This window comes from Suricata suricatta, chromosome 1 (genome assembly GCF_006229205.1).
Source record: "Suricata suricatta isolate VVHF042 chromosome 1, meerkat_22Aug2017_6uvM2_HiC, whole genome shotgun sequence".
Taxonomy (NCBI): domain Eukaryota; kingdom Metazoa; phylum Chordata; class Mammalia; order Carnivora; family Herpestidae; genus Suricata; species Suricata suricatta.
Window position 1 is genome coordinate 98,244,052 of NC_043700.1, and position 19,421 is coordinate 98,263,472.

The 19,421-nt window shown below is 37.7% G+C and overlaps 1 protein-coding gene, 1 long non-coding RNA gene and 1 pseudogene across 2 annotated transcripts in view; 1 reads left to right on the forward strand and 2 right to left on the reverse strand.

Moving 5' to 3' along the window:
- Positions 1-10,428: 10,428 nt before the first annotated feature.
- LOC115293792 lies at positions 10,429-13,375 on the reverse strand. The gene is made up of 3 exons (XR_003909600.1): positions 13,325-13,375; positions 11,905-12,005; positions 10,429-10,536 (listed from the first exon to the last, which is right to left on the reverse strand). It is a non-coding gene; the product is annotated as an uncharacterized LOC115293792 (long non-coding RNA).
- Positions 13,376-13,486: 111 nt separating this feature from the next.
- MAD2L1 (mitotic arrest deficient 2 like 1) overlaps positions 13,487-19,421 on the forward strand; it is a 9,245-nt gene continuing 3,310 nt past the window's right edge. The window contains exons 1-3 of the mRNA XM_029941500.1: positions 13,487-13,738; positions 14,625-14,771; positions 17,419-17,539. Of these exons, the coding sequence (XP_029797360.1) occupies positions 13,666-13,738; positions 14,625-14,771; positions 17,419-17,539 (341 nt within the window). The 5' untranslated portion in view covers positions 13,487-13,665. The remainder of the gene's footprint in view (positions 13,739-14,624; positions 14,772-17,418; positions 17,540-19,421) is intronic.
- On the reverse strand, positions 18,185-19,275 carry LOC115293794 (annotated as a pseudogene).

Sequence of the window (19,421 nt, forward strand, 5' to 3'; positions counted from 1 at the left end):
CTAAGTCACTGGAAGAGAAGGCAGAAATTGGTAATTTACTAAGTGGAAAAACAATGTATCCAGACAGAAATCAACAACAATATTTAGTATTTTAAGGAGAGCTTCAAGATCAAGTTAATATTTATGATATTCTGACTTTAATTTTAAAGACTTTCAATTTGAATAAAATTGAGTAAAAACTCACTAAAAATGATAAAAAAAAAACCTGCAGGGTTACTAGAGGTACTACTATCCTTATCTTCTATTTACAAATATAACCACACTAAATTTAACATCCTCATCTATCAATTATAATATCAAGGAAAAAAAGGGCAGAAATACTTTATGGAATTTACATAATAAAATGACATCAAACATTAGTAACCATTAAAGCTTAGCAAAAACTATGGAATATGTCAGTAATATTAGGAACTGAATGACTCAGGCCATTGGTTTATTAGAATATTCCATGGTGAGGCTAAAATGTGCAGGCCTATTCTCTGAATCATCAGAACTGAGCAGAACAGCTCATACAAAAAGAGCAGTGGGAGACAAACTAAGCAAGGCCAAAAGGAAAGAGTAAGAACTTAGAAGACTGCAAGTTTGGAGGAATTAAGGAACCAGAAATCAAAGTCACCAAAAACAGGGTAAAAGATGAGGGGGGGGGGGGACTGATGAATCTATGACAATGAGGCAAAACCTGGGATTCCCCTGATAATTACAGCACTCGTTGTGATTTAAACAGTGAAGGAAACAGTCTTGAGTCTTCTTGCCTAGCTTTCAAATGTGTATTTCACGTTAGCTACCATCACATTACTATAATATCACTTTAATTACATTCTTCCCAACTTCAAAAACTTCCAGTGGCTTTCTCATGCCTCCCGGAAAAAGTCTAAACTTAGACTCTCTAGAACCCAGATGTGACATAAAGGCTGCATCATGGGTAGAGTGAGCTAGTTCAGTGCTTACATACTTCTGGACTATTATTTTTAAGTTCTGCGTCTGTAATGTCTATGTCCAATGTCCACCTATATGTCTATACCCAAAAGCATTATTGTCCTATGTTTTCTTTATGACCCATGTCAAACTTCATGTTCTCCATTTAACCTTCCCTTACAGTCACCCATCTTTGCCTGATGAAGTTCTAAGTACTCTTCAAGTTCTATGTCCTTCAAGAAATATTCTCATAATTATCTTTAAATTCATTATACATGTACTGCATACATTCACTTGGTTTATCTTATATCTCCTTATTTGCAGCTGTTTCTGCAACTATACTCCCCAACTATATTTGCCTGGAAAAAACAGGGTTTTCCCCCTCTTGTAACCATACAGCTCCTCATCATGAAGTAAATAGTACTCAGTAAAACATCCATCAAGGAACAAGGCTCTGTAGTTTTTTTCTCCTTTGTTGATTTCTCTTCTGATTCCCCATAAAGACTACTGCAAAACTCTTTCCAACCCTTTTTTCTTGTCTGCTTATCTTTGCCCTTTGCCCACTTCTCTATCTTGCTTTCTCCTCCATTGAGAAACCGAAGTTTACTCCTCACTTCACTTAATGTTTCATGAAAAATAAGAATTCATCCATACTATTTGCCTCTCCTTTCTTGCATATTTTGATTTTCCAAGAGGGAAATGCCTCTTTTAAGGCTAAGTCTCCATTTGGACCCTTAATGCTACTGCTTTCTGTGGTCTCCGGCGTCTGGCTCTATGAGTTACACTTTTCCAGCTTTCACCTATATTTCTCTGGCTCTTCCTTCCTCTTTTTTTATTCCTAAAATTAAATTCCCCAGACTCAGCAATCACTCATGTTATTTCCCCACTCTCCAATTTTCTTGCTCACAGACCTTTTGCTTCTGTCTCCTTATCCCTCACTTCCAAAGACTTCTGTCCCCTACCATGTGACCTAAATTGCTTCCTCTTAGTTCATCAAAGATCTTCTAAGTACAAAGTATGATGGTTTCCCATTCTTATTTGCGGTTTGTGTACTAAACTACTAAAATAGTACTTTCTTCCACCTAACTCAAATAGGTATCCTGGGTTTTTACAGCATTCATTCCTCTCATGATTTGCCTCGTCCTTCTCCACTTCTTCTGAGTTCCTTTCATTGCTCTTCTTTCTCCATGTATCATTTTATTAGTTATTACTCCTAGATCCTTCCCAGAGTCTTTTCTCTTTCTGATCTAAACTCCCTTGAAGGAAAACTAATCCAATCCCACAAACTTAGTTATCAACTCCATGTATACACTTCCTCTATGACCTCTTTATAGATTTAAAGATTCCAGACGTTATTCTTCAGAGATCAACCAAATGCACCTGAAAACATTTTCAAAATGCCTCTCAGATTTGTCATTTCTTTGCATTCTTACAGTACTGGATATTCTTTCTCATTTCCTTTTTTGTCAGAACTATCCACAGAGTTGGCAAGCTGATCAGTGGGCTAGGTTTCAATTACCATTCTATCCTTCGACCAGAGCATTTGTAAAGTGCACAAAATATGAAACTACTCCTATTGTTGTAACCCTACTCAAGACACCCATTTTGACTGCCTACTCCTAACCAGAAGAGCCGGTACTCTACCGTGAGCCCTACCTCTTGTCTCTCTTCCACCATTTTTGACCTCTTCTCCTTTCTTCAACCTTTACCTTAAGCTATCGGTCTTCTCTATTACACCCAGTGTCCATTAGGTTACAGCCTTTTAGCTACATTGTATTCATTCTACTGTTAGATGAGTCCTAGGAGCTTCACATCAAGAACAGAGGGAGGGTCAGGACAAAAGGAGCCCCTATGGATAACATCAAGGTAGATTATCTAAAATACAGCCTGATCTTTTTTATACTTTCAAAACTCACATCCCACTAATGTGCTTGGCAGAAAATAAATATTCAATGAATGTTAGCCATTATATCTTGCTTGCCATAATGGCAACAGAGTGTCTGTCCTCACCTTTTCCTTAAGTTACATTGTCTAGTGACTCCTTTAGTTATCCTAGACTAAACATGTACCAGACTCAGGAAAGGTGCTTGGGAAAGTGGGAGAAAAACTATCTAATAACAATAATAATAATTAATAACAATAATATATAACAATAACAATATAGTAACCATAAACCAAAGCTTTAGTTATATTATCTCACATAATGCTCCAAAAATTTCATGGGACAAGTACTATTACTACTTCCATTTTACAGATGAGGAAAAAAGTCCTTTTATAATTCTTCTTAAATTGTCCAGATATTCTGCCTCTAAAATGTTTCTCTAGAACATGAGAGGATGACACCCTTTCCTGCACACCTCTCCGTGAACTCTGCTTCTGGTAGATTGGTTGGAAATTGCGGCTTCCTCAGACAATTCCATGACACTCCACCTCTATGCTACCAGTAGTAAAGTTTTTTCATGTGACTCAAGGGGACTTTTATGATATAAGAATTCGTTGAAACTCCTTAGAAAGTTTTTATTCTGTGCCTTTAGCAAGTTTAAGTGGAAAGTGAATGGTGTTCAAAAGTTTGGGTTCCCTCTACCCGCTTCCCAATAAAAATAATGTATTTTCATCACAGGATTGGTGTGGCAGAAGCCAGCATGAGAACTGATACTTCAAATTTCCACATGAGCAAGTCGGCCACCCAAGCTACATTTATTCCATATCCACCTGGGAGAGAGGGCAAGCAAGGTACACCATCATCCCCAAATCAGAGTGCCTTACCCTTTAACCAAGAGGGTTTGTGCACTCATACTTTTTTTTTTTCTTAATGCTTACTTATTTTGAAAGAGAGAGAGAGGAGCATGAGCACGGGAGGAGAAGAGAGAGAGGGAGACAGAGAATCCTAAGCAGGCTCTGCCTGCCAGCTCAAACTCATGAACCGTGAGATCATGACCTGAGTTACAACCAAGAGTTGGATGCCTAACTGATGGAGCTACCCAGACATCCCTCTGCATACATACTTTTAACTGACTATTCTCCATGGAAAATGTGCACAAAACAATCCATTGGGGTACAGGAAAAACTGTTACAACTTCTATTTACACTGACTTTTTAATCTAAGAAAATAAACTAAGCCATAGTAAAATGTAACAAATGGACTGGCACCACCACCTTCACACAGTCTACATATCAGAAAGTCACGGCTCACTCACTATTGCTATTTTGAGGAAATGAAGGCCAATCATTTCAAATTTATTTACCCTCTACAGGTAACACTCAATATTGTGCTAACAACAATTTCAGGAAAATTAAAACTCAGTACGTTCTTTTGAAGAAAAAGTGACTTTCTTAAATGAATAAGCAAATGTTCCTTAAAAGACAGTCACGCTGCTGAGAGAGCATGTTTGTAGCAAGTAACTTTTTAAAAAACTTCATCTATACAATTGAAAGACTTGGAAACCAATTTTGGTGATCTATTTATAATTTTTCTAAATTACAAATTAGTTCCAAAGGCAATTAAAAGATGGAAACAATTAGTTTAATTAGTTCCAAACTAATACAAAAATATGTTTTCATATTTTTAAGAAATGGGTCAAAACTGCTTTAAATCTTTGTTTAAACCCATTTGTTAAAATTATAAAAGTACAGATAAATTAAAATAAATAATAAGTCAACAATGAACATCTTCTATTTGTGTCTTCATGTTTTTGTGATGTATTCTTTGTTTTAGCTCTGAGGTCAAAAATAAAAACAAGCTCAAAAACAAACAAACAAAAACCCAAGTATTAAAGTAAGCTGAACTAAGTATCAGATTTTATTTATTTTTAATTGTTTTTATTGTTTGTTTATTTTTGAGAGAGAGACAGAGAGCAAGTAAGGGACGGGCAGAGAGAGACGGAGACACAGACACAGGCTTTAGGCTTTGAGCCCTGTGTTCTGAGCTGTGTCAGCACAGAACACAGGGCTCAAACTCACGAACTGTGAGATAATGAGCTAAGCTCAAGTCAGATGCTCAACCGACTGAGCCACTCAGGTACCCTTAAGTATCAGAGTTTTAAATCACTCTTTACAAAAATTAAATTAAATTTTAAAAAATAATGAGGCATATTAACCACATAAATTTTAATAATCATTAGTACATTAATAAAAGTAAAATAATTTATTTTCTAGTTATACAATAAGGATCATTTTATTAATTTTTTGTAGGAGAAAGCATATGCATTCAAGTGGGGGAGAGAAAGAATCTTAAGCAGGCACTATGCTCAGCAAAGAGCTCGACATGGGGCTCAGTCTCCCAACCGTGAGATCATGACCTGAGCAGAAATCAAGATTCAGATGCTTAACTGACTCAGCCACCTAGAAACCCTACAAGAATCATTTTTAAAAGAAACATTTCTTTATCTCCTCTTTCTTAATTTCTAACATCTCTGTGTTTTTAAATATATATATAAATATGTATTATTCTTAAATACATAAAATATAACATTAGAAATACATGTAAATATATGACATATTTGAAGTATATATAAAGTATAGTTTATAGTACATATGCCTAATAGTTTAGAAAATGTTTATAATTTAGAGATAAATAAACTTATATTGATGTATACTCATCACTTTTTCAGTTATTGATGGGACACACCATTTTAAAGAACAAGATCTTTGAGAAAGAGGAGGGTACATGCACATTTCCAGATTCCTTCAAATAACCTTCCTTCAAGTCCCAGATATACTTGAGGCATTAGGTAATAGCCTGCCCTTCCCACTCTCCTGATCTTTTCCTAAAGTGTCAGCCATCCCAGGGACAGCAACACAAAACTTCAAAGTCTCTAAGATGTTCAACCACATTACAGCAGTATATTTGGCTGCTTTTAGGGATTAAATATTATAATTTCTTATTAATTCAGTGGAAACTAAAGATAACTCAAATTTAATATAAAACTCCAGAAATAAAAAGGAACATATCTTATTAATAATTCTTTAATTATACAAACATTAACCACATCTCACTTCTAAGAGTAACAAAATTCTGTGAAAACATTTTACAATATCTAAATAGTAGTCTGTTGTTTCTCCTTCTAGGACTGCAAGAATATTCTTGGAGATACACAAATTAAATGAAACTTCAAGTTTCCTTTTATTTTTATATCAATGTAACACAGCTTAGAAAGGTGCATTCTGGATCATTCAAATGACTACATTAAAATAGATAATTGCTATCTATTTCAGTGTAAAAAGCTAGCACCTTTATTTACAATTATACTGAGACTAAGCAATAATAAAAAGACACCATTTGATTTTTAATCCACTTGATCTCCAACACTAAACCTACAACTCTAGAGCTCAGGAAGCTTTTCTGTTGTCACTTGATGTTAAATAGATTGTGTACATTACTCAAGAATAAAAAACAGTGTCATATTCAATTTATAAGTGGGAAATCCCAGCAGAAATAATAGAATTAATGTGCATGACTGATCTGTAACCTGATAAATATGGCTTGACTACTATATTGTTTGAATGAGCTATAAACACAAGATACAAGGCAGGTTATAAGAGAACTGTTTCAATTTAAAAAGCCAAGTTTATCTAAATAGAAAAATATAACCAAATTTAAAGAAAGGTGATTTTTCATGTTTTCACAAAGCATTTTCTTCCCATAAATACTTCATAAATTGATATTCAAAAATATTTGAGAAAGATCCAAACTTATGGTTTACTTAATTTATTTTGTCTATAGAACTCTTCAAAAATATCTTTCCATTTATTTAAATAATATCTTGGTCTTATTATTAGTTGATAGATTTAGCACAACTAATTCACCTTTATTTACATATTAGACAATAATACAAATAACCCTAAATACAGAATATTAAGAAACAAGCTAAAAATGTACAATAGGCATAAAATGTTTAATCAAATTTAATATATAGTTATAAAATCATTTAAGAAATTAAATCTATTTTTATTAATTTAATAGCAACCATGGCTTTTTAATTCTTCACAGAGGTTTTGTGTTGGTAGTTTCTATATCTGAAACTGTTCTAAGTTGTTTTGAATTTCAATTATATTTCAAAATATACTGTGCTATCAAATCCAACTGATTGCAGAACCCACGCTTCATATATACTATATACACATATTCTATCAAACAGTCTCTGGGGATTAAATATATTTAAGATTATCATCTACATTTCAAATTGTACCTTTTAGTACCTAATCATGATTGAGCCATGAAAAGACTTCCAAGTGACTATATGCCATTATCATTAGAGAATTTAATAAAATACCCAAACAAAATCATAACAAAACATGGTCATACTTTCTGATAAAAAACCACTCATAATTTTCATGACAAGAACTTATGGAATTATTATTAAGGTTCAGTAATACTTGGTTCTTAACCTTTACTAAAGATAAGATTACAATATTCTATATATACAACTGGATCATTAAAAATTATAAATCATACCAGTATAGAGATATATTTTTTTCACTTTATTAAGCCATTGCTTATTAATAAAAGGTCATAATTTGATTTGTTGCGCTTTTTGAACATATGGGCCAACAATCAAAGAAAGTCCTTAGGAAGAAAGTATGTGAGGGAAATTGGTCTTTATGGCAACATCCTTTTTTTAAAAAAATCAAATTCTCCAAGCTGAGAGAATATAATTAATAATTATTACCTATGTGCACAATAATTTTTCCCAAAATTTAAGGATTTTTTAATGTTTATTTATTTATTTTTGAGAGAGAGAGAGAAACAGAGCACAAAGAGGGGAAGGACAGAGAGAGAGAGAGAGAGAGAGAGAGAGAGAGAGAGAGAGAGAAGCCCAAGCAGGCTCCAGGCTCTGAGCTGTCAGCACAGAGCCTGATGCAAGGCTCAAATCATGGACCTGAGCCAAATTCTTACACTTAACAGACCAGTCGCCCAGGTACCCCAATTGTTTCCAAATTTAGTAAATGAATTTCTTATTAAAATTATCATAAAGATAAGTATCCCTCACTGTTTTATCAGATTTAGAACAAACTGCTCTACGTCAAGATGTTGGCCTTGAGAAGAAAACAACACCTAAGGATCTGAAGGAAAATGCTCCTAAGTCTGTGTGAATAATGATTCAACTACCTAAAATGTTTTTCTTTTCCATGTAAAAAAACTAATACACAAATCAAATGTAAATATGAAGAGTGATTTATTACTATTACTGAAATATTAAACATTTAAAAGAAAGACATGAATTCTGTAATATATTATGATTCAACACTTCATTCTGATATATTCCACATATACAAATACCTTAGAAACCACGAAATACATTTTTCTTTTGAACAGAAGCACAAAAGGAAGCACATTTACACTGAATTTTTATAAGGTATTATTTCACATGTAAACAGTGCCATCTTCTGGCAGCTGAAACTATTTGTGTATTGACATAAAATTCATTATGGATTGTAATTGCTGCTTTCTTGACAAGCTATGTGCACAGCTTACTGAATAAAAACCCTTAATCTAAAATCAGTTGATTTGTTTAAAAATGACCTTTAAAAACAAGAGTATTAATTAGCATGTCTTCAAATTGATAAAACTTAGAAAAAGACCAAGAACCCTAGATTCTACTACTAAATCTTCTAACTAGATATTGAATCTTAACTAACCATGTAGCCACTCAGGACCTCAGTTTCTTCAACTATTAGGTTATTTAAATCATTAAATTACTTTCAGTTTAAGGTTCCATTTGATTTTAGCTTTAGACAGGTTTATTTCTGGTTTTAGCCTAATATGGACTATAGGCCTGTTTATGATACATTTTTCATAGTTATCTCTTTTATTAATATCTTTGGTTATGCTCTCTGCTTGAATTTTCTTCAGAAGTAAATCTTAATTTATACTTATACCTCTCACTGTCCAAATAGCTTTCCTCTAAGCATCAGAAAGAGTTCATTGAATTATAAAGAAAACTAAACTCAAGTAACTGAAAGCAAGTTTTTTTTAAACTTATTTATTTATTTTGAGAGAGAAGAGAGAGCATGCATGTGCTAGAGAGAGAGTGGGGGGGGTGCGAGACAGAGAGTGGGAGAGAGGCAGAGTGAGAAGGGGAGAGACCCTGAGCCCCACTTTGGGACTCAATCTCAAGAACTGTCAGATTGTGACCTGAGCTTAAATCAAGAGTCAGATGCTTAACTGAGTGCACCACCTAGGCACCTCCTGAAAAGAAGTTTTTTTTTTATAAAACATTCTGTAAAGATAAGATGGTTTGGATAAGATAGGTCAATATCATACAATACACTCAAAAATTAATAGGAGAACTCTTGGGTGGCTCAGTGGTTTAGTCTCTGACTCTTAGTTTCTCCTCAGGTCATGACTTCACGGTTTCTGGAGTTCCAGCCCCATATGTGGCTCACACTGACAGTGCGGAGCCTGCTTTGGATTCTGTCTCCCTCTCTCTCTGCCTCTCCCCCACTTGTACTGTCTGTTTCTCTCAAAATAAATAAAATTTTTTTAACAAAATTATTTTTTTTTACCATTTATTCATTTTTGAGAGACAGAGACAGAATGTGAGCAGGGGAGGGGCAGAGAGATAGGGAGTCAGAGAATCCAAAGCCATGACATCATGACCTGAGCCAAAGTTGGATGCCTAATTGACTAAACCCAGGCATCCACAAAATTAATTTTTTTAAGTTAAAAAAAATTAATAGAAAAGAAATCTCTCCAAAGCTTCTAGAATCTTAAATGTCACTTTGATAAATAAGAAATAGAATAGGCTCAGAGTCTGGGTAGCTCTTCCTAATATCTCCACAGATTTGACCAACACTATCCTGTATTACATCTTACCATCTTGGATTTATCTGTACTCCCAATTCTTGCCTCAAAATACCTTGCTCTGATATATACCTCCTTATTCAAACTCTTAGGCACCCATCTAGTCCAGGGTCTCAACCTCCTAGTCCTGCATTACTAAAACATCCATTGTGGTCTACTGTTTTTCAAAAAGTAACATAGGATCATTTGGGATGCTGGTTAAAACACGTCATCTCCCAGAGCCCACAGAGTAGACTAGCACTGTCCAACAGAAATCTGAGTCACACATGTAATTTTAGATGTTCTTGTAGTCAGATTAAAAAGCTAAAATGAAACAAGTGAAATTAATGCAATGCATGTAAAAATACCGTATCAATATGTAATCATTGAAAAACATAATACTTTACATTCTTTTTCTTTTATATAAGTGTTTGAAATCAGGTATTTTTACGCTCAGAGCATATCTCAATTTGGACAAGCACATTTTAAGTGCCTAAGAGCAATCTGGCTAGTGGCAATGGTACCAAGCTGCATTAGATTAGGAGAAGGAGGAAGAAAAGCCAGGAATGTACATACATCAAAACACCTAAGTGATTCTTTCACATTCTCAAGTTTGAGAGCCAGCTCTGTCCTGTACATAATTCATTCCAACCACTACTGAATTTACACTTGAGAAAATACCCTTTTAATTATGTCAATTCTAAGAAACTAGAAATCTCCAGTACCTCCAATTTAATCAACTCATGTGGATATTCAAAGCTTCCAAAATGTGGCCTTACCTCATCCATCCAATCGGTTCTCCAATTTGAAAATGTCTTGGGTTCTTCCATGAAATTTTCCTAGGAAAATATTAAAATTATTATTCATTCAACAAATATTGATGGAGTATCTATAAAATGTTATCATGGATCCTCCATTGCAATAGGGAAGATATAACACAAATCATTATATAATTATTACAATTCCATTGTTTTCATTGTAACACTGAAAGTAATGCTCTGAAATAGTGCTATGAGATGCTATGAAAATGCATAAGAGCAGGACCTTACAGAGAGGTCAAAGAAAATTTCTAAAATATAGTTACATTTAAATAAAAAATAATATAAATATAATTAGACATTTGAATGGATAGAAATTTCTAGGCAGAGAAAAGCATGTTATGAAAAGCCCCGAAGTGGAAAAGTGACTAAAGGAAGAGGCAGATTGGGAAAGTAGTCTTAAAGGGGGCTGCTGAGTTTGGCAGAAGCCTGATAAGGCCAAATTTATGAGACTTCAATCTATCTTTCTTTCTTTTTTTTTTTAATTTTTTTTTAAATTTTAATGTTTTATTTATTTTTGATACAGAGAGACAGAGCATGAGAAGGGGAGGGGCAGAGAGAGAGGGAGACGCAAAACCGGAAGTAGGCTCCAGGCTCTGAGCTAGCTGTCAGCACAGAGCCTGTCGCGCGGGGCTCGAACCCACGAACGTGAGATCTGACCTGAGCCGAAGTGGGAGACTTAACCAACTGAGCCACCCAGGCGCCCCTATCTTTCTTTCTTTCTTCCTTCTTCCTTCCTGCCTTCCTTCCTTTCTTTTTTGTTTCTTCTTTCTTTCTTTCCTTTCTTCTGACCTTTATTTCGAGACGGAGAGAGAGAGGTGGAGGGGAGGAGTAGAAGTTAAGGGAGAGAATCTCGTGACTGAGATCATGACCAGACTAGAGTCAGACCAACTGCCACAGGGGTGCCCCCTTTATTTTTTCACATATGCATATTTAAACAAAATTAGATTACAAAGTCCTCAAAAAAAAAGTACAGAACCGGCCTTTTTTTTTTTTTTTTTGGAGAGAAAAAGTGCGAGTGAGCAAGCATGATAGCCAAGGAGGGGAGAAATAGCAAGAGACACAGGGAATCGGAAACAGGCTCCAGGCTGTCAGTGCAGAGCCGGTCATGGGGCTTGAACCCATGAGACATGAGATCATGACTTGAGCCAAAGTATGACGCTCAACGAACTGAGCTACCTAGTGTCCCAAACTTTGCCTTCAAAGGTTAATCATGTCTTACATCTCCACATGGAGCACAAAAAAACATATTTAATAAATACTTCTATACATGGAAAACATATTTTTCTAGCCTTTTAAATTCTGGAATCTCCAAAAATATACCAACAACTATTTCCATCTTCAGATAATTTAAAAACTATATTACTATGAAACTGAAGGAAGTCTTACCTGCAGTCCTGAGTACTAATATAAAACTCCTTAGAGAGGCAATTTTTATTTGTAGTAAGGTGGGCATAATGCTCTACCAGTCTTATGCCAGAATTCTGACTCTAAGGTCCCGGTGCAAGAGTGAAAAGTTGGTGATTTAAAGACACGTACACACAGATACAAAAAGGATGTAAGAAAAATATTTTAGGGTTAACTCAGCCTATAACCTCTGTTTCACTCTTCAAACTGATCAAAATCTGATCTAGAACACTATCATAAGCCGAATTCTAAGATGGTCGCAAAAATCCATGGCCTCTATGGAGCATATCCTATATCATCCCCTCTCCTTGAGTGTGGCCAGAAACTGTGAATAGGATGAGATGTGGCTTCCCGCATTAGAGACATCAAACGGGAAATTATCTGAATAGGTCTAACCTAATCGGATGAATCCTTAAAAAGGATCTCCATTAAGTCAGACTGGAAGTATGAGAAAGCCTATGGAAGAGCTATTTGGCAAAGGCACAAGACTGGCCACTGGCCAACAACTAGCAAAACAAGGAGAACCTCAGTCTAAGAAATACAAGGACATTAATTCTGCTAAGAGCCAGGAGGTTGGAAGGGAAACCCAGATCTTCGATGAGATTCCACTTGCAGACGCCTTTATTGCAACCATGTGAGACTCTTAAGCTGAGCACTCAGCTATACCATACCAACTCCTAACCTACACGACTGAGATAATAAACGGTGTTATTTTAAACCATTAATTACGGGTAATTTGTTATGGAACAATAGAAAAATAACACACTCAGGCACTTCTCATATAATTAAACCGCAAAGGATAGCTGACACATAGCTTTTAAGACTTCATTTTACAAATAATCTTGCTAGCTGCTTCAAGGTAGATGAAATTTTTGCGAAAACTGTTTCGCAAAATTGACACGAACGTTAATTGTGCACGCTCTTTAATACTTCTCATACTAATAATGTAGTCATTGAATTTGTGAGTCAAAATTCCCCTGAAAGTTCCTCAGTGTCGATGGGCCTTTTTCGTGACATGAACTTACTCCTAACCACCGCCAGTGGGTGCAAAGTGCGCGGGGTGGACGGAGCGCAAGCTAGACTGCCAGACGCAGCCCCCAGCCGCCCCAGACTGCCTCACAATGAGGTCGAGTGGAAGCAGGCTGAGCTGAGGACAGACGCAGGCACAAGACAAAAAGGGTTGCGGCTCATCCCCTTAACCCTAACCCAAGTTCTCAGGAAAAGCCGCGCTAACAAAAATCGGGCCCTCCAAAGCTGTGGCATGGCTGCCGCGCACACGGTTTCTTTACGGACTCATAAAGCGTCTATCAAAAGTTTCAAGCGGCCACCCAAGCTGGCAAACAGTCCATATCGCTTTGAAAGTATCTAAGAAACTCAGAAACTGTGCTCCTTGGTGACTCACTCCGCAGGCCTAAGGAGGGGACTAAATCCCGGTTTTCCCATCTCCCCCGCATTTACCACTAGAGGAGCCAGACTGGGACGCTCCAGAGCGTGAGTACCCGGAAATGCGTGACCACGCCTACCCACTGCGCCTGCGCGAGAAAACAGCTCAGGCGAGCACAGAGAGGACTGGCCAGTCCCGGCTCCGTGGGGCGGGACCTAGAGGTTCATCGCGCCTGCGCAAAGGGCCCGACGGCCTGCTGCGTCGTTACTTTTGAAACGGGTGGCGGGGAAGTGCTGTGGAAGTCCCTACTGTCGCTGTTTGCTGGGTGGAAGAGAGCGCCTTCGTCTGTAAACTTGGCAATGGCGCTGCAGCTCTCCCGGGAGCAAGGCATCACACTGCGCGGGAGCGCCGAAATCGTGGCTGAGTTCTTCTGTGAGTGTTCCGCGCACAGGCCGGAGGGCGGGAGAACTGAGGCCGGGCCGCCCGGTAGACCCAGGGCTCGGCCGCGGAGGCGGGGTAAGCGCGGGGCCGAGGGTGCAGAGAGGCCCCGAATTCAAGCCCTCTCCGCCCCAGCCTCTTACCTGCCCGGAGAATCTAGGAAGAGGCGGATGCAGACGCCGTTTCCGGACGCGTTGCGAATGGACCTAGAGACCTAGGTGCTGCGGAGCTGAGGCCTGTCCCGCGTCGTAGCCCCATCACTTGCCGAATTGCTTTAAACTGCAGATCGTACACGCTTCCCCACCTGTCCCCTCCACCCCACCCCCACTCAGTCCTCAGCGACTTAAGACACAGTACGACCGGGGTGGGGACCGTGTATGTTTTTAAGAACCCCTTTTTCACGTTTTGATTCTGGGTGATGGACTAGAGTTGAGGAAGCTCAGTTTTGGACCAGGCCATTTGTACCTTCTGGTAGAATCTGGCAGGATTTGTGAGGAGAAAGTGAAGGAGAGGGTTGCCTGCAGCGTTGGACCAGTTATCAGTCGCTAACTCAGACGCAAAAGCCTATCTTGACATCCTCTAACCCGAATTTGGACTTGGATTGGAGTGGGCTGAAATCTGACAGTAGTAGATGAATACAGTTTGGCGTTTTTCTTTTATTGCCACATAAATGCAGGTATCGCGTTCTTTTACTTAGGAGCAAGGTTTTAAGGATTTATAATGCCCCTTTTAGCTACTCTTTCAGCAACACACCCACAAACATGTGTCTAGACATTTACAGTTTTATACCATTAATGAAACCATAGCCACAGCTAAAGGTTTTATTTTCTGGAGTTACAAAGTGATAGTAACTTGTCTTTAACATTCCTTTTGTTTTCAGCATTTGGTATCAACAGCATTTTATACCAGCGTGGCATATACCCATCTGAAACCTTCACTAGAGTGCAGAAATATGGACTCACCTTGCTTGTAACCACTGATCCTGAGCTCATAAAATACCTAAATAATGTGGTGGAACAACTAAAAGGTATTTAACTGTTGGAAACAATTTTGAGTTTTGCAGGCCTTCTAGGACTTTCCTTCCTGGCATCTTGGTGGTCGTTTTTCAGGTCTGTACATAGAAGTGTAGAACACTACAATCTCAAATATAGTGACTCTCAATTGGAAGAAGGCAAATAATACATGGATTGAGAGAAATTCCACTTTTCCCCTACAACATGTTGAGTGGGTTGAATATTTTGATGTTAGGAATCGGATACAGCTTCACAAAACAATCACCATCAACTCCCTTAGAAATGATTTTTGTAATTCATGTGGCCAGATGGAACAAATTATAATTTTATGTACTTATGATAGTGCATTATCTGAGAAAAATCCACTATATATTTTTAACATATATTTTCTGTAGTGGCCTGGTTTAAAGCCATTGTTATTTTAGAATAAAGCAAAATAAAATTGGATCCAACCTGGGAACTAAACTTTAAAAAGTACAACTTCTAAAGAATAGAGCACCCAGAAGGTTTTTTGTTTCTTTTTTTTTTTTTTTTTTTTTAATCCTGGGATGCCTGGGTGGCTCAGTTAGTTGAGCATCCGACTTGGGCTCAATTCATGATCTCAGAGTTCCTGAGTGTGAGCTCTGCATCAGGCTCTTTGCTGTCAGCACAGAACCCACCACAGAGCCTCTGACTCTTGTCTCTCTTTCTCAAAAATAAATAAACAAAAAAAAATTCCTGCTTGTAAGTCAATAAGTGTTTTCTATCTGAACACTCATTGTTTTTTATTAGCTCAAGAAGTTACTATTGGATCACAATACTTACTCTCCATTTATTCCTCTTTTTTTAAATCATGTTTTTCTCCACTTAGGATTCTCATTTCTGATTTTTCTGTGTTGTAAGATGTTTCTGCCTACCTCCCTCTTTGATCTTCCAAAATAATAGTTCCAAAAAAACACTTAGAAAAATAGTAGTCATCTATTTTTTTCTCTTGAATTCATGAGCCATATATATTTTTTCAAGTAGCTTTCTTTTTAAAATTAAATTAATTGTGGGGAGCCTGGGTGGTTCAGTTGGTTAAGTGTCTGACTTCTGCTCAGGTCATGATCTCATGGCTTGTGAGTTTGAGCCCCTTTTATTTTATTTTCATTGGTTTCGTCAGTCTTCAGTTTTAAAAGAAAAAAATAATTCCACCCCACCCTTCCCTCCAAATCCTTAAGTGACTAACCAGTCTCCTCTTGAGAACTAAAATGATAAAAAGTTAATTGATATATGGCAAAGGGTCAGCAAGGGTGACAAGCCATATCTAGCATGTGGACTATTTTTGCGCTGCCTGCAAAAGATATTTTCAAATTTGTAAAGGGTTGTTTTTTAACAGACTATGCAACAGAGACTTAGGTGGCTCACATGCCCTCGAAACTACTAAATTGTTTCCTCTCTTAAGAAACAACAAACTGTTGATTCCTGAGTATACTGTCCAAATATCTAAGATGAAGTCAGGGCTCATTCTGAGGACTTCTTCTCAGATCTCTCTAGATCTCTGTCATACATAGATAGCTTCACTAATCTTTGTGTAGTTGACTCACAAATGTACGTCTACAACTCTCCTAACTCTGCTCACATATTAAATGGGTCCCTTAAGTCTTCATGTGACTATCCCAGTGATACTTCAAACTCAGAATATGAAAAACTAAAGGGGCTCCTTGCTGGCTCAGTCAGTAGAGATTGGTACACTTGATCTTGGGGTTGTCTCCGTGAATAAATCAATAATCTAACCAGTGATATAAACTAGAAACTTAGGAGCTATCCCTGACACTTTCCTCTTCCTTACTTTCAAGTAGTCCAGTAAATCTTAACCTTTTTAACCATGAAATCTCTTGGATCTATCTACTGATCCATCTCTACCAGTTGATCCTTCTATAAGGCTTGGTTACATCTTACTTGAATTACTAATTAATTAGTATCCCTAGATCCCCTTTTACCTCCAGTCTACTTTCTGCCTCACAGCCAGAAGGATAGTTTTGAAATACAGATTTAATTACATCACACCCTGCTTCAAACACAGTAAAAACTTCCCTCATTCTTGAGATATAACTTCTTTAATTTGGCCCATGTGGCCTTGAATGGTTTGACCCCGATGTATCCTGCCAGACTTGCCTTCTTCATTCTCCCTTTCTTAACTGCAGTTGTATTGGCGGCTTTTCAGTCCTCTGGTCAGATGAGATTCCCTTTTTAGTGTTTAAGACCTATACCCTTTTCTGTATTCTTTTGCATATTTACTAGTACTTTTTATTAGAACTAAACTCAAGTGAGAACTCCTTGAATGGATCACATTTTCCTGTATTATCCACTCACTGGCATCAAATACCACATCTTCACAGCATTCATCATAATTATAATCTTCCATTTATTGGTGCAATGATTAGATTCATCCCCGTCTCCTACGTTTTACCTTGTATTAGGATGGAAGTACTGCATATTCACTACTCTGTTCTCAGCACTCACTACTTAACAGAGAATTCAAAAACAGGAGCTAGGATGTTGTGGGGCAAGTTTCCTCTACAGGTTGGAGGAGTTCCAAAATTCCAGTGGTAGGAATTTTCAGACGATAGGAAGTGAGACCTGAGAAGAGAATTGTTTGTAATGCAGTGGACCGACAACATGCCTTATTATGTATTCCAGATTGGTTATACAAGTGTTCAGTTCAGAAACTGGTGGTAGTCATCTCAAATATTGAGAGTGGTGAGGTCCTTGAAAGGTGGCAATTCGATATTGAGTGTGACAAGACTGCAAAGGATGACAGGTAAGTATGAATTAAATTACTTCCACTGTCATATTTTTTTTTTTTTTGCAAAACTTGTTTTCCTTTCCTTACTAAAGGAGTTTTTTTTTTTTGTCAAGAGAATATTAAATCGTTTATTGATTACACATGATATGGACGATACACAAGCTTTAATCCCATCTATAATTTTATCTGATACCATAATTCAATTTAGATATATTGCATAGGATGTGCCAACAATCATATTAATAAGCAAATAAACTCCAGGACTTTGTTTGGGTGACCCTTTTAACGGTGAACTCCAGGTCACAACACATTAACGGTCAGTTCAACCACACCAGTGTTTGTGGAGACAATGGATTCTGTGCCCAAGTAGGTTGCAGATAAATTTCAAATGGAACCTGGCATCACCCTGAAGGAATTCTAACTTCACACTGTTGGGGTAGTTTACCAAGATGGCTTCAGAGTAGACTAACTTTACACAGCACATTTTAAAAAAGACACATTTATTCAGTGTCATGATCAGACTATTACATTTAGCAATCAACAGCATGGGTGCAAAAAAAAAAAATCTACATTAAAACCCTTTGTGGGAATCCTTTACACTTTCCACAGAACAGAAACTAAAATAACCTGTTATACAATTAGTCACAAATACAGTCGAGTTTTTTGCCCAAACGCATGAGTACTGTCTAAAACATGTCTTCTTTGTAGCAGCAAGGCCCTGCCACCACTGTGCTTAGCTGAGTTCACAAATCTGTTGTAACCTGTAGCTTCCCTGTCACTTCTCTGGCTCTCCTCTCCTGCTAAGCTTTGTTTCCTGGCAGTAATTAAAATCTTCTGCCACTGCCATAGCTACTGCTGCTGCTGGAACCGCCATAGCCACCTTGGTTTCGTGGTTTGGCAAAGTATTGGCCTCCACCACCATAGGGGCCAGAGCTTCTGCCTCCAAAATTTCCTCCTTTCATGGGTCCAAAATTTGAAGATTGACTGTTGTAGTTGCCAAAATCATTATAGCTTCCACCACCTCCAGAGTTGCTTCCATCATTACCAAATCCGTTATAGCCATCCCCGCTGCCACCATATCCACCACCACCTCGACTGCCACCAAAGCCACCACGCCCACTGAAGTTTCCTCCACGACCACCACTGAAGTTTCCAGAACCACTTCGACCTCTTTGGCTGGAAGAAGCACTGGCCATCTCTTGTTTAGATAGAGCCTTCCTTACTTCACAGTTGTGGCCGTTCACAGTATGGTATTTTTGAATGATAATCTTGTCTACAGAGTCATGGTCATCAAATGTTACAAAAGCAGAGCTTCTCTTTTTGCCACTGCCTCGGTCAGTCATGATTTCAATCACTTCACTTTTCCCATACTGTTCAAAATAATCTCTTAGATGATGTTCTTCAGTGTCTTCTTTAATGCCACCAACAAAAATCTTTTTCACAGTTAAGTGGGCACCAGGTCTTTGAGAATCTTCTCTTGAGACAGCCCTCTTTGGTTCTACAACTCTTCCATCCACCTTGTGTGGCCTTGCATTCATGGCTGCATCCACCTCCTCCACAGTGGCATAGGTGACAAACCCAAAGCCTCTGGAGCACTTGGTGTTCGGATCTCTCATTACCACACAGTCCGTAAGCGGTCCCCGTTGCTCAGAATGGCTCCTCAGACTCTCATCGGTTGTTTCAAAGCTCAAACCTCCGATGAAAAGCTTTCACAGCTGTTCAGGCTCTTTGGGAGACTCTGACTTAGACATGACGGTGGTGAGAGGGGAGACTTCAACGATGCTTACTTGGTGGCGTCCACAGGCAGAAAGCAAAGGAGTTCTAATTATATTGAACTAGTTACATATAAGGCAATGTTTCTAAGTATGCTTGATTTTTTTCTTTAGTTTTTTTTTTT